Here is a 12,775-nt window from a genome sequence, read left to right on the forward strand (position 1 = left end):
AGGAGTTGTTTCGCCAGTTGCAAGGCTGCAATGTTGACCTGGCTGGTGATGGACGCTGTGATTCCCCAGGGTTTTCGGCAAAATTTATGACATACTCACTGCACGTCGCCCAACTGAACAAAATTCTCCATTTCGAGCAAGTGCAAGTTGGGGAGGTAGGTCAGAGCAATTGTAACAAAGTGGCTTTATGTGACTGTGCATTTTTTTCCCACAAAAGTGTGCAGATGTCAAGTCAAGCACCTTGATGGAAAAACATGCCTTTGTGAAGAGCTTGACTATGGTAAAGGAACAGGGGCTTAATGTGAAATCCATAACAACAGACCGGCACGTCCAAGTCACAAAGCACATGCAGACCAAGGAGCCCACCATCAAGCACTACTTTGATGCTTGGAACATCTCAAAAGGTAAAACTGAGTATAAAAAGACTTCCCCCATGATGTATTGCAAAATGCGGCTACATGCTATATTAAATTTTGTTGGATTCCGTGGTGGTATTTAACCATGAGGAGACCAATATCATAGGGCAGTATAGTAGCAAAGGGAGGGTCAGAAGTTGAAAGCACGAGGAGAAGCAAAGGTAGTGTTTGTTTTTTTTGGTTGTCTGACATTAATGATGATGAGGGATATGGATGCCATACATGCACTGATACATGCAGATTGCAGCTAGGGACACAGAATTAGGTGTTTCTATCCAACTAATTGCATGTCAAAAATAATTTGTAATTTTTATCACCTACCCAGAGATCCTCCCTAAGCATTACCTACGGCAATTAACATATGTATAACTTATTAATATCCATTTATTACAATTTGGTTCTAGGCATAAAAAAAAAGCTGGCTGCCCATGCAAAACGAGCTGCATGCAGCATACTGGAGCTTTGGATTCAGCCAGCCAGCAACCACCTTCACTGGTGTGCTGCCATGAGCGATGGCAACATCGATTTGCTGCGAGACATGTGGCAAAGCATGGAACGGCATGTCACAGATGTGCACTCAGACCACCCAGGGCTCTACACACATTGTGCCCATGATGATCTTGGAGATAGGCAATGGCTTGTTCCAGGTCAGTATGCCGCTATTCGAAATCAAAATAAGTTTTTGCAGACCCCTCAATGTGCCTTTTATGTTGAATGTATGTTCTTGTAATCAAGCATGACTTGCAAAACGTTTAAAGTTTTGCCAAACAGTTGAGGTGCCCGATTTGAACTAGTGGTCAACCTTTCCAAAGCTACTATTTGTTACCTCAATGCATATACAACTATATTAATAATTATGAGAATTATGTGCACCTAAAAATATGCAATTGTACTTCATTGTGGTGCCATTTGAAGAAGACTTATCCAGAATTTTTTTTTAATATAGGGACACCTGCACACAACAGGTTTGTCGAGGTCGTCATGGCACCCCGTCTCGTTAAAGACATTGGAAAACTGGCACCCAGCACACATACTTTCAGCTTGGAGGCCTTCCACAGTGTGCTTATAGGCTTTGCACCAAAGTCCATATGTTTCTCATCTGAGGGCATGCGTGCAAGGTAGGTGGTGAAAGAGACCTGTCGAAAATTAACATTTGAAGAACTGTCGGATCGTCTGTTTTCAGAACACAGCTGGCAATACTCCATTTTAATGAGAATGCCAGCAAAGGACAAGCCACCACAGCTGAAGGCCTGTCTAAATGGAAAATAAAGAACCCAAAAGCAAGGAAGGGCACAGCCGTTGCCTGTCCTGTGAAAGCTGAGCCTACATATGGTAGGTAGTATGCTTAGCACTAGGAAAAAGAAAAGTACAATTTTAATGTTCGAGATCTCAGATATGTAATGGCCAAATTTGTTACATCTTTTATATGGTATGTTCAATCAACCGTTTATTTTTCAGTCTGTACACTCCAGTTTAAAGGTGCAATGTGGCCGAGGATGTCCATATCTGTGACATGAAAATTCTCAGCCACCTAGTGGCGTGAATACAAATAAAATTTATAAATTGGTGGCGCCTAGGACTATGGAACACTGACAGCAAGCCCTGATATGAAAATGGTCTTTGGCCACATTGCTTCATATGGTACATTACAGGCCTTGCTTTATATACCTGCATTACAATGTTAACTCTAATCTTTCATCTAACTCCCAATACTGGCTTTAGAATGAGGCGTCACCAGTGTTTTTGTGCCATATTCAACCAGAAATCAGAAATAACTCCATGTCATCTGAGAGTTCTAGTACAGGAGTTTTCATGCTAAGTACAGCGGCATGCAATCACCAATAAGAGGGCTTTGCTATGCATGCGTTTGCAGCATACTGTTGTAAGACTGATTAATGTGTGGTATATTTCAAAGGATAATGCTGACCCTTCATCACTTTTTGTTCTCTGCGATTGTCCTGTTTGTTTTTTTTGCACCTTTAAATATTCAGAAAGGATAACACTCGTATATGCACTCCTGATTTGCAGACTATGTTGGCCTCCTTCTGGATGAGACGGCACGCTGCTGCGAACAGTGGCCATCTTTTAAGGCTGCTTTTGCAGCAAACCCTTCGACTGCACCACCCCCCATGAGTCACTCTTTCCCGAGACCTTCCAAAGGTGAACTCGTGGCAGCTAGAAGGTCTAGGTTTGCCAGTGCCACGGGGAGCACCACCCTGTAATACAGGTGGGCATTCTCTAATACTACCAAGTCAGAAGTGTTGAAAGAAAGACGTTTTAGTTTCAGAATAATTTATTGGCTGGCCACAAGTTCATTGTCTACAATGAAGCATGCCAGAAGTTCAAAATTTTCAGGTTGTAAGGCAGTTCACTTGGAGCAGAACATCTTTATTCATGCTTCTTTGGTGCCTTACACCTAAATATGCAAACAAGTATATACAGCTGCACAATTATCATGATGTATTTCAGGTCATTACTCACCCATAAAACATTTCATCTTGAAAACTGCAGGTGGAGTAGAGTACACAAAATATATTCTAAGTGAGCCTCCTTTCCCTCATATGCAATATCAGCACATTGAAAGCAAAACTATAATGTTAACAAGGTGGATGCAAATGCAATTTTATATAATTATCTACCAGAAATGGATAGGCTGAAATCTGGCATGTTTAAAAACAACACTTCTGAAAAAAAAAAAAAAAAGGAAAAGGGCTCCCATGTGTTACTTCTTTGAAATGCCTTGGCACACTTTGCAGTCACTTGTCCTGTTTGTGCATTGACCCTCTTGTGCACTCCTCGATCTGCGTAATATCTGGCTAATATGGACAGTTCTATCCAGAAAAATTGTAATGTGACTGGTATACAAATAACAAGTAACACATTATAGCCAGTGAGCATGATTTTTACTGCAACAAAACAAGCAATTTATGTGAGAATGGATACTTCAAACCCCGTTTTTTGGTCCAGTGACTGGAATACATTTAGGTTTCATGAAGCTTTGACCCTCCAAAATTAATGAGGCACTCTTTGCTTTCACTTGATTATGTAGCAAACAATATGAATAATCACTGACTGTGCTCTATTATATTTTTGAACCTTTCTTTACTTCAGCTGAAACTGAACTTGACTTTTACAGCTCTCACCACCTTAGTTCAATTCTACTTTGTGGTTTACTGCCTCCTATTACCTATGAAGCATATTGCCTTGCCACATGCACAAAAGGCACACATGACCAGTGTATCCATTACTTATTTGTCATCAACCACCTGCCTACCCACCACGCCAATGTTCGTTTAGTTGTGTGCCCCTCAGGAAAGGAAGTAATCAAAAAGGGTGCAGCCGATTTCATGCTGCTATTGCCTTACTTTCTTTTTCTGCCTTTGTCAGCCTTGTTTACTAAATCTGTGTACACAATGGACCTCCTTCATAAATGTTAAGTCAGCTTCGCCTCAATGCTGCATGACCCACTACTGATGGAACAGCAATTTTTGGAAGCTATACTATAGCCACACTGCATGTGATCTACGCAGCAGAATAAGTTAACATAGTTTCCAAAGCAGCACTATCTGCAGAGCAGCAATAAGCAATTTTAGCAGTTTAGCTTTGTTTAGAAAAGTGAAATTACAGAATGAGAAAAGGAATTTAAATTCAGTCAAATTGCATGTCTTGTTTTTAGCACACAAATAAATAATTAATATCTAGGCAATAATTAGTGCAGCAGAATGAATGGACAAAGATCAGTCCCACAAAGTTTTATCATATTAGCAAGACATGACTGTAAACAAATTAGCCCAGAAGTTCTGATGAAGTATACCATATACAAAGTAACCAGGACAATAATGAGAATGGCAGTAGTGCAGGGCAATCAGATGTTCAGCTAGTAACGAAGAACAAAGTAAAGAAAGCTTTAGAACCTATGAAAAGGGGGAAACCAGCTGCAAAAGATCAGGAAACTACACATTTATCGAAGGATGGTGGGAATTTCATGCTAGAAAAACTAGCCACCCTGCGCAATGCCTCAGGACCTCGATTGTAACAAAATCTTGGAAAAATGCTAATAATATTTTAGTCCATAAAAAAAGGGGCGTCAAGGACTTGAAAAATTACAGACCAACCAGCCTACTATCCATTACGCACAAAGTATTTACTATAGTTATTGCTAATAGAATCAAGGCATTAGACTTCTATCAACCAAACGATCAGGCCTGCTTTAGTAAAGGCTATTCTGCTATAGATCATAGCCATAACTATCAACCAGGGGACAGAAAAACGCTCAAATATAACCAAAACTTATACATAGCTCATAGATTATGATAAAGCTTTTGATTCAATTGAGACTGCAGCAGTAGACAAGCCATATGTGGAAGTACTGAAAGGTATCTATAGTGGCTGCACAGCAACCATAGATCTCCATAAAGAAAGTAATAAAATTCTCATAAAGCAAGGTGTTAGACAAAGAGACACAATCTCCCCAGTGCTACTCATTGCTTGCTTAGATGGAGTATTCAGAGGGCTGGATTGGGAACAACAGTTAGGGATAAGGGTTAATGGAGGCTCTTTCAGTAATCTGAGTTTGTTGGTGACATTGCCTTGCCGAGTAGCTTAGGTGAAGAATTACAAAGAACGATTAATGACATAGGCAAAATAAATCAGTAGGGCTAAAATTAATATTCAGGAGACTAAAGTAATGTACAGTCGACGTCACCCTTGTGTAGAGCGCTCGGGAGACACACGTCCCTGTAAATAAGGCCAGATATCGGCCGCAGCTGGTAGGTTCTTGCGGCAACACTCGAGTGAAAGTGGTGCCACAGATAGCCGCAACCAAGGCAGACACTAGCACCTAGCCCAGAATTCTGGAGTTGGAGTCTATTTTCAGCTTTTGTAGCCCGATATGCCTTGCTCGAGCGCTCTACACAAGGGTGACGTCGGCTGTACAACAACCTCGGAAAGGAAGTTTTTTGCGACAGGTAGCAAGACACTGGAAGTGGTAAGGGAATATGTCTGCTTAGGATAAGTAATATCAGCAGATCTGGATCATGAAAGGGAAATAAGAAAGTATCAGACTGGGCTAGAGTGCATTCAGCAGCAACTATCAAATCATGAATGGCAGGTTACCTATGTCCCTCAAGAAGAAGTTATACAGCACCTGCTATCTTACCAGTACTTGCCTATGGGGCAGAAATGTGGAGGTTAACGAAAAGTTCAAATTAAATTGAGGACCACACAGAAATCTATGGAACAAAAAATGGTAGGTTTAACAGGAAGCGTGCCGAATGGGCAAGGGAATAGTCACTGGCTTGTGTCTGACAATGGCAGATCCTGTAATGCAAAGGCATGATAACCAGTGTGTCACCCATATGGGTGACACACTGTATTCCAAGGGAAGGCAAGCATAGTAAAGGGCAGCAGAAATGTGGGCAGATGAGAACGGAAAGTTTGTGGGGTAAAATGGATACCGGTGGGACAGGAATGGGCAACTTGGAGGCATATAGGTGAGGCCTTCTTTACCCTGCAGTGGGTGTAGTGAGGCTGGTGGTGGTGATGACTTCACAAACCTTGTGCATACTGGAAACCAGTGTAACCTTCGGACGGAAATCTCTCCCTTATTTGGTTTACAGCACAGGCAGGGAGGACCTTCCGGTGATTTCTGCCCAGGCGTCCCCAAAGCCAGTGTGCAAGCTGGCTGTAGCTGACGTAGCGGTACCTCCTGTTGACAAGAGAAGGAGCAATATTTTTTTTTCACCATAGCAAAACAAAAGTCTGGTTTGGGGCTTTTACCATTGAGTTACTCAAGTTTCTGGCATCTGTACAATTAATTATAATCTCGCAGGTTGTATGCTGTAAAATGCCATTCTGTGGCTTGGCTTTGTTTGTAGGGTTTAACATCTGGAAGAGACTCAGGCTAAGGGAGATGCTGCAGTGAAGGGCCCTGGGAATTTTGACCACCTGGGGTTCAACGTGCACTGACATCGCACAGCACACGGGCCCCTTGCTTTTCACCTCCATCAAAAAAGCGACCACCGCCGCCGGGATTCGATCCCATATCCCTGGGCTCGGCAGTTGAGCCCCCTAACCATTCAGCCACGGCGGCAGGGCCAGTGCAATTCTCACTGTGGATTTATTCTTCCTGGCAGGATGGTGAACTCTGAATTTCGCTGCAGGTAACTGAGAGAAAATGTGAGGTAAGAAAAGTAATGCCTCAAGGCAATGCAGTTTTTGTCAGACAGAACATGGCAGTCATCTTGCACTTTGTATTGTGTCTGAGATAAATGTGGATGCCGCCATCATAAGCATAGAAAGAAGTTTAGGGTGTGCAGATGAAGTCATTCTGTTTAAAGGAGCAAAGAACACCTGGTCTGTTCCTGTCAATTCAGATGTTTCCCCACAATATTCCACACTGACAACAATTTGGTGCTGAGGAAGGCTACAGTCTGTAAGCACACTCAGTAGCAGCGCAACAAACGCGAGCATAGCAACCTGACTAAGCGACTTCTCAAGGCAGATGAAGGAGTTCAAAAGTTTGTCTGGTGCATCTTGGACGACATGGTATTGCTGACTCAAGTTTTTTTCAAGTGCAATGGTGCAATGGCATGACTGACCCAGTCAAGCAACATGTATACCTTCTTACGTTATGTGGAGCTGAGATTTAAATTTCACTTGTGCACCTCTGCAGCCAAAAATGCCAGACCAAGTAAACCGTGTCAATATCACACAGGCACTGAAGATGCACTTTGACCTCCACTTATACAACATTTAGTCATGCTATGTTTCAACGTCGACACCAATTGCCTAGTGAATATATTACACAACTGCACTATGCAATTTAGCTTCGAGTTGTAACTTCGGGATTTTGTCAACAGCAACGGCAGTAATCACGCAAGGTGCTACGTCTACAACTACTACTGCTACAACTACTGTAATGAACGCTACATCGTTGCAGACAGATGTAATGCTGTGTGACAGGTTTGTTTCTGGCATAGGTGACGAAAGCCTCCAGGATTAGCTCTTTGCACAGTATGACCTGACATACTTCAAGGCTCTCAACTTCGCCATTCATGTAAAAACTGTTAATCATGCGTTTAAACTAAACAAAGCAGTAAGCAACACAGGCATCAGAAGTAATGGCAAGATTAGCAAGAAGCAAGCACAACGCTGTTCGCACTGTGGCCACAGTACAAAATCATGCAGGTTCGAGAGAGCAACATGCCATTACTGCTAAAATTCCAAGTCACACTGAGAAAGCCGGCATTTCGATGCAGAAAAGTCTACCAGCAAAGCAACTACTTGGGGAAGTCAAGGACCTCACAGCCAGCAAAGAATGTCAAGTACAAAGCTTCGCACTCTGTTGGATCTGCACGTTGCAAAAAAACTGTGGTTCTCAATTTTCATGGCAAGCATGTGACTTCTGAAGTGTCTTCTTGCATAATGATCAATAGTGCCACGCTTTGATCCATTTGGACTGGAGACCAACCCCGCAAACGATGACGTACACTTGCACACCTGGTTTGGACAGGCACTGCAAGTAGTGGGAACAGCAACAGTTCCTGTCTGCTAAAGAAATGGAACATTCAAGCTTCCGCTGTTAGTGGTTAACTACTTCTTCATGATGACTGGCATTCGATACATAACCTCACATCCATACCAACCCTGTTACCAATGGACAAACTGAATGGTGTGTGTGGAAGTGAAGAAACCTATGATATGAGATTCACAAGAACCAATAAACCTTGTAGTGGCAGCACTGCACAGTTCATTAAACAACAGGCATCAGTCCTGCAAATGTTTAGCTGTGAAATGCCGACACAATTGGACCACATAGTACCCACACCGGAGTAGCCTGGCATTGAAGAGAATTTGCACAAGAATTGCCAAATGGGTGCAGGAGGAAAGTAATGTCTGATAATTCCTTCCAGGAGTGAAATGGATGTCTAGAAATATAGTGAAGCTGGTGGGCCGACATTCTTAGCTGGTTCAGTGCTCTGAAAAGATGGTGCAGCATCATCTGGGCCAGATAAGGAAGTGCGGCCACAGTCAAGGTGAAAGACGAGGAGCAACAGCAACCCTTGCATGAGGAGTTAAGCACAGTGAACGGTCTGTTGCTGCCAACACAGCAGGGGAACAAGTACCACGCAGATTGCAGCATACAAGGTGACCATCACAGCAATATAGAGCTGCTATCTTAGAGGGGAGGGGTATTGTGCCTGAGATGTATCTTAGAGGGGAGGGGTATTGTGCCTGAGATCAAGGTAGGCGATGCAATCATCAGTACAGCACAAAGATGTTTAGCGTGTAACCTATGTGTGAAGCAGGAATGTGCATACAGTTGTCCTGCTTGAAAGAGTAATAAATGTTAGGTCCATTCCTGTCAATGGCTGTCAAATGTTTCCTGACAACATGCCACACTGACAGAACGCATAACCAACACGTAAGGAGGTAGAAGTGAAATTGTTTGTTTTCAGTGCCAAATTTTTGCACGTGCCAGCAATAGCAAGCGTTGCAAGACTACTATATGATGTAGTCTTTTTGTCAACTTCATTTGTTAACTTTAAAATGCCCATTGCTTACTCCCGCTGCGGAAGTTTCGTTAGGTTGTTACACTCGGAGGAATAATTTTTTTTTTCAGAGAATCTTTTTTTAGTGCGCTTCAGCACATGTTAGATGCCGGAATCAAATCATTTGAGAGAGTTTGCTTTGCATCTACTTAGATGCAAATTGTATGTACTATGCTCTGCTCTGAGCATCTACAGATCAGTGGAAGTGGTGATAAAGGTTGCAATGAATTCAAATTATGTCTCGTACACTCTACCACATTGTCACCTAATGCAAGTTGGCAAAAAAAGTTAAAACTTTAGCAAATAAACCGCGCTTAGATGGTGACCGTAGGGGGGGGGGGGGGGGGGCAGGTTACCTTGCCATGTGAATTTCACTCCAAACAGTATCCTTTGAAATAAAATATTATATGTACCTATTTTATTGTCTTATGACCATTCTTATGTAATCGTTTGTTCAAGTTCTGCAACTGTTGAATATGCCTCCCCAACTAATAAAACAAGCTTGTGTGTGTGGACAGCAACTTTTTTTTTTTCTTGCGATTACCTCGCAACTGTGTGCATGCTCTTCAACACATGATCGCAAGTTCAAATGATACATGTTACATTTCCTTGTTTACTGGTGCATGAAATAAAGCAAACCAGTAACCTGCATGGTAATACGTCGCGCTGATGCACACCTCCTACGGAGAAAAGGATAAAACTAACGATGCTGTGTTCGCGCTAACGTGCCGCGATGTCGACACTCACTGACACACGGCGCAAACACAACACAGACGCTTTCTTTTTCTTTTTTTTTGTGCATTTTCGTAAGGGACACTGCCAATGATCGAGAGAACGTAACGCCAGAGTTCCAGATTTGTATATATATATATTTTTTTTTTTTTCGTACAGCGTTTCCCGCGTGAGAAAACGAAAAACGGGCAGTCGCTTTTTTACGCTGTCGCCCTTTGAGCACGGTTATTACCTTGTGGCCTCGACGCGCAGCCCATGGTCAATAAGCGTTTCAAGGGCCACGGTCAGTACCACTTCATCGAGGCACAGCGTAAAAAAATGGGGGTGCTCCGTAATGCAGCCAGACGGCTGCTTCCTAGTCGCCGCCGGGATCTCGCGGCAACAGATGCTTTCGAGGGCAGACGGCATCGGCACGCACCGCCCGCAGCTGCACCTGTTCGAATATATCGGTTAGCGATTGCACTTTTCTTCAACGCCTGAAAGTAGGCTAGGTTACATGGCTCGAGCATCACATACCAATGCGTACTCCCGAGACGGTCGGGTTCGGGAGGCTGACGATCGGGACTTCTGCAAGGCGAAATGTTGCCGCGGCCTCTCGGCACGACTGCTGCTGGCCCGACGCAGGCTCCGTCTTCGCCTTCGCCTTCGCGGTTGTCGTCGTCGCTGTCGTCTGAACCTTCCCGATCTCGCACTCGTAAAGGTGCATCGGCATAAGGCTCAAAACCCAAGCACCGACTCCTTTCTAAAAGGCGACGCTGAAACTCAGGGAGGTCGGCCATTTTTTATAAAACAGTATATTGCAGCAGAGTACGATTAGAACCCCTAGAATTGCGCCGAGCTCGGTCAACTTCGGCTCAGCAGGCTCCGACAACAGGAGCTTCTCATTGGCTTAGCACTATGACGTATCTGTTTGAGTTGAGGAGGAATCGCGCTAGGAAACCGAAATTGTGTTTTTGTCGCTATTAAATCAACGCGGGTGATGAAACGAATCGAGGTATATTATATGATGAAGGATACGGATTCCATTTACACAAGCTGTGCAAAATTTCCGGAAAACGTTTCACGACCCCTTTAAGACCACCGAGTCCATGAAGCCCTTTGCTGCATAAGCTGCCGTTGCCTCAGGTGTGGCCACTGCTTCTACCCACTTCGTATAATAGTCTATCATAACGACTATGTATTTGTTGCCGTCTCGGGATTCTGTTAGCGGGCCCACAAAATCCATTCCAACCTGCTGAAACGGGTACATAGTCGGGGGAAGGGGTTGTAGTTCGCCCGCTGGTTTCATATTGGTCGTGTTTCTTGTTTGACAGTCAGCGCAGGATTGGACGTAGTGTACAATCTCGGTGAACATTTTTGGCCAAAAATATCGCTGGCGGATTTTCTTCAGTGTCCGTTTTACCCCTAGGTGACCGGCCGTGACGTCATCGTGGCACGCGGCTAGGATTTCTCGTCGTAGGCTTCTTGGCACAGCAAGTGCCAGTCTTTCCTCAGTAAACCCTTTGGCCCTTCGATATAGTGTGTCGTTCACGAGGGAAAAAGGTCTTGCGATTTTCTTCACCCTCTTCCCCACAGGTTGATCTGGCTCGCGGAGGTACTTGATGATTGGCCGTAGGGACGGGTCTTGAAGCTGGAGCTTCCCAATGTCCTCTTGAGACACCATGAAAAGCGGGAACTCCTCTTCGTCCTCAGGAGCGGGATCGTAAGGCAATCTAGACAATGCGTCAGCGTTCATATTCTTTGTTCCTGGTCGGTGTCTTAACGTGAGGTTGAACTCTTGCAGCATCAGGCTCCATCGGATGAGGCGTCCATTTGGGTTCTTTACTGACATTAGCCATGTGAGGCTAGCTTGATCCGTGACAACTGTAACCGGGGACCCGAATATGTACGGTCGGAACTGCTTTGTGGCATATACAACAGCCAAGCATTCTTGTTCTGTCGTGCTGTAGTTCGCCTCTGCTTTGTTTAAGTGACGACTAGCATATCCGATAACGAACTCTTCCCTGTGGTCTTTCTGCACCAGCACCGCGCCGATCCCGTAGCCGCAGGCGTCAGTATGGAGCTCGATGGGTAGTGCGGGATCGAATAGTCGGAGGACTGGGTCGTTGGTTAGTCGGGCCTTCAATGTGTCGAAAGATTCCTGACACTCATGAGTCCATGTGAACTTTGTGTCCATCTTGGTGAGTTCGTTCAGCGGTCGTGCAAAACGTGCCAAATTTTTGACGAACCTCCGGTAGTAACCGCACATGCCCAGGAAACTTCGAACTTGTTTTCGGCTTGTAGGAGCTTTCGTTTCAGAGATGGCGCGAATGTTATCCGGGTCCGGACGAATGGTATGTCCGTTGATGATGTGGCCAAGATACCGTATGCTGTTGAAAGCTATGTTGCATTTGCTTGGTTGAAGCCGGAGCCCTGCTTCGTCTAAGCATTGGAAAATTTCACGCAGGTCTTGCAAATGTCCTTCTAATGTTCTGGAGAATACCACAATGTCGTCTAGATATGCCAGGCAGATCTTCCATAGCTGGTGTGACAGAACCTTATTTATCGTGCGCTGGAATGTAGCGGGGGCGTTGCACAAACCGAATGGTACCACATTGAACTCGTAGAGTCCGGTTCCTGTAGCAAACGCAGTCTTCTCTTTGTCCTGTTCCTTAATTGGAACCTGCCAGTAACCGGATGCTAGGTCGAGTGTGGAGAAGAATTTCGCTCCCTGTAGCTTGTCCATAATGTCGTCCATGCGAGGCAGCGGGTGTACATCTTTCTTCGTAACGGTGTTAACTTTGCGGAAGTCAACGCAAAACCGCCATGATCCATCGCGCTTGCGTACCATCACTACCCGTGACGACCATGCACTCGATGAAGCCCGAATAACTCCCTTTTCCAGCATTTCGGCGACCTGACCATCAATAACTTTACGCTCGTATGCAGAGTATCGGTAGGGATTCTGGTGGATTGGGCGGGCTGTGTCGGTGTTGATCTCATGTTCCGCGATGTTCGTGCGCCCGATGGGACCCTGTTTTGTAGAAAAGATGTGGCTATATTCGTGTACCAAGTCCTGGAACTTCTGCCTGGCTT

The 12,775-nt window shown here is 44.4% G+C and overlaps 2 protein-coding genes across 2 annotated transcripts; one reads left to right on the forward strand and one right to left on the reverse strand.

Annotated features, from left to right (window-relative positions):
- The first annotated feature begins 937 nt into the window (after window positions 1-937).
- LOC146195276 (uncharacterized) lies at window positions 938-2,658 on the forward strand. Its single transcript, XM_084596207.1, has 4 exons — window positions 938-1,063; window positions 1,363-1,534; window positions 1,600-1,748; window positions 2,445-2,658. The coding sequence occupies exons 1-4, from the start codon at window positions 955-957 to the stop codon at window positions 2,636-2,638; spliced, it is 624 nt and encodes a 207-aa protein (XP_084452333.1). The 5' UTR covers window positions 938-954; the 3' UTR covers window positions 2,639-2,658.
- A 475-nt stretch (window positions 2,659-3,133) lies between these two features.
- On the reverse strand, window positions 3,134-10,479 carry LOC146195277 (P2X purinoceptor 7-like). Its single transcript, XM_084597739.1, has 3 exons — window positions 10,217-10,479; window positions 9,933-10,133; window positions 3,134-6,123 (listed from the first exon to the last, which is right to left on the reverse strand). Exons 1-3 carry the CDS (start codon window positions 10,477-10,479, stop codon window positions 5,964-5,966), a joined length of 624 nt encoding a protein of 207 aa, XP_084453865.1. The 3' UTR covers window positions 3,134-5,963.
- Window positions 10,480-12,775: the final 2,296 nt, after the last annotated feature.

This window comes from Amblyomma maculatum, chromosome 3 (genome assembly GCF_055883805.1).
Source record: "Amblyomma maculatum isolate TAMU_Amacu chromosome 3, ASM5588380v1, whole genome shotgun sequence".
NCBI lineage: Eukaryota > Metazoa > Arthropoda > Arachnida > Ixodida > Ixodidae > Amblyomma > Amblyomma maculatum.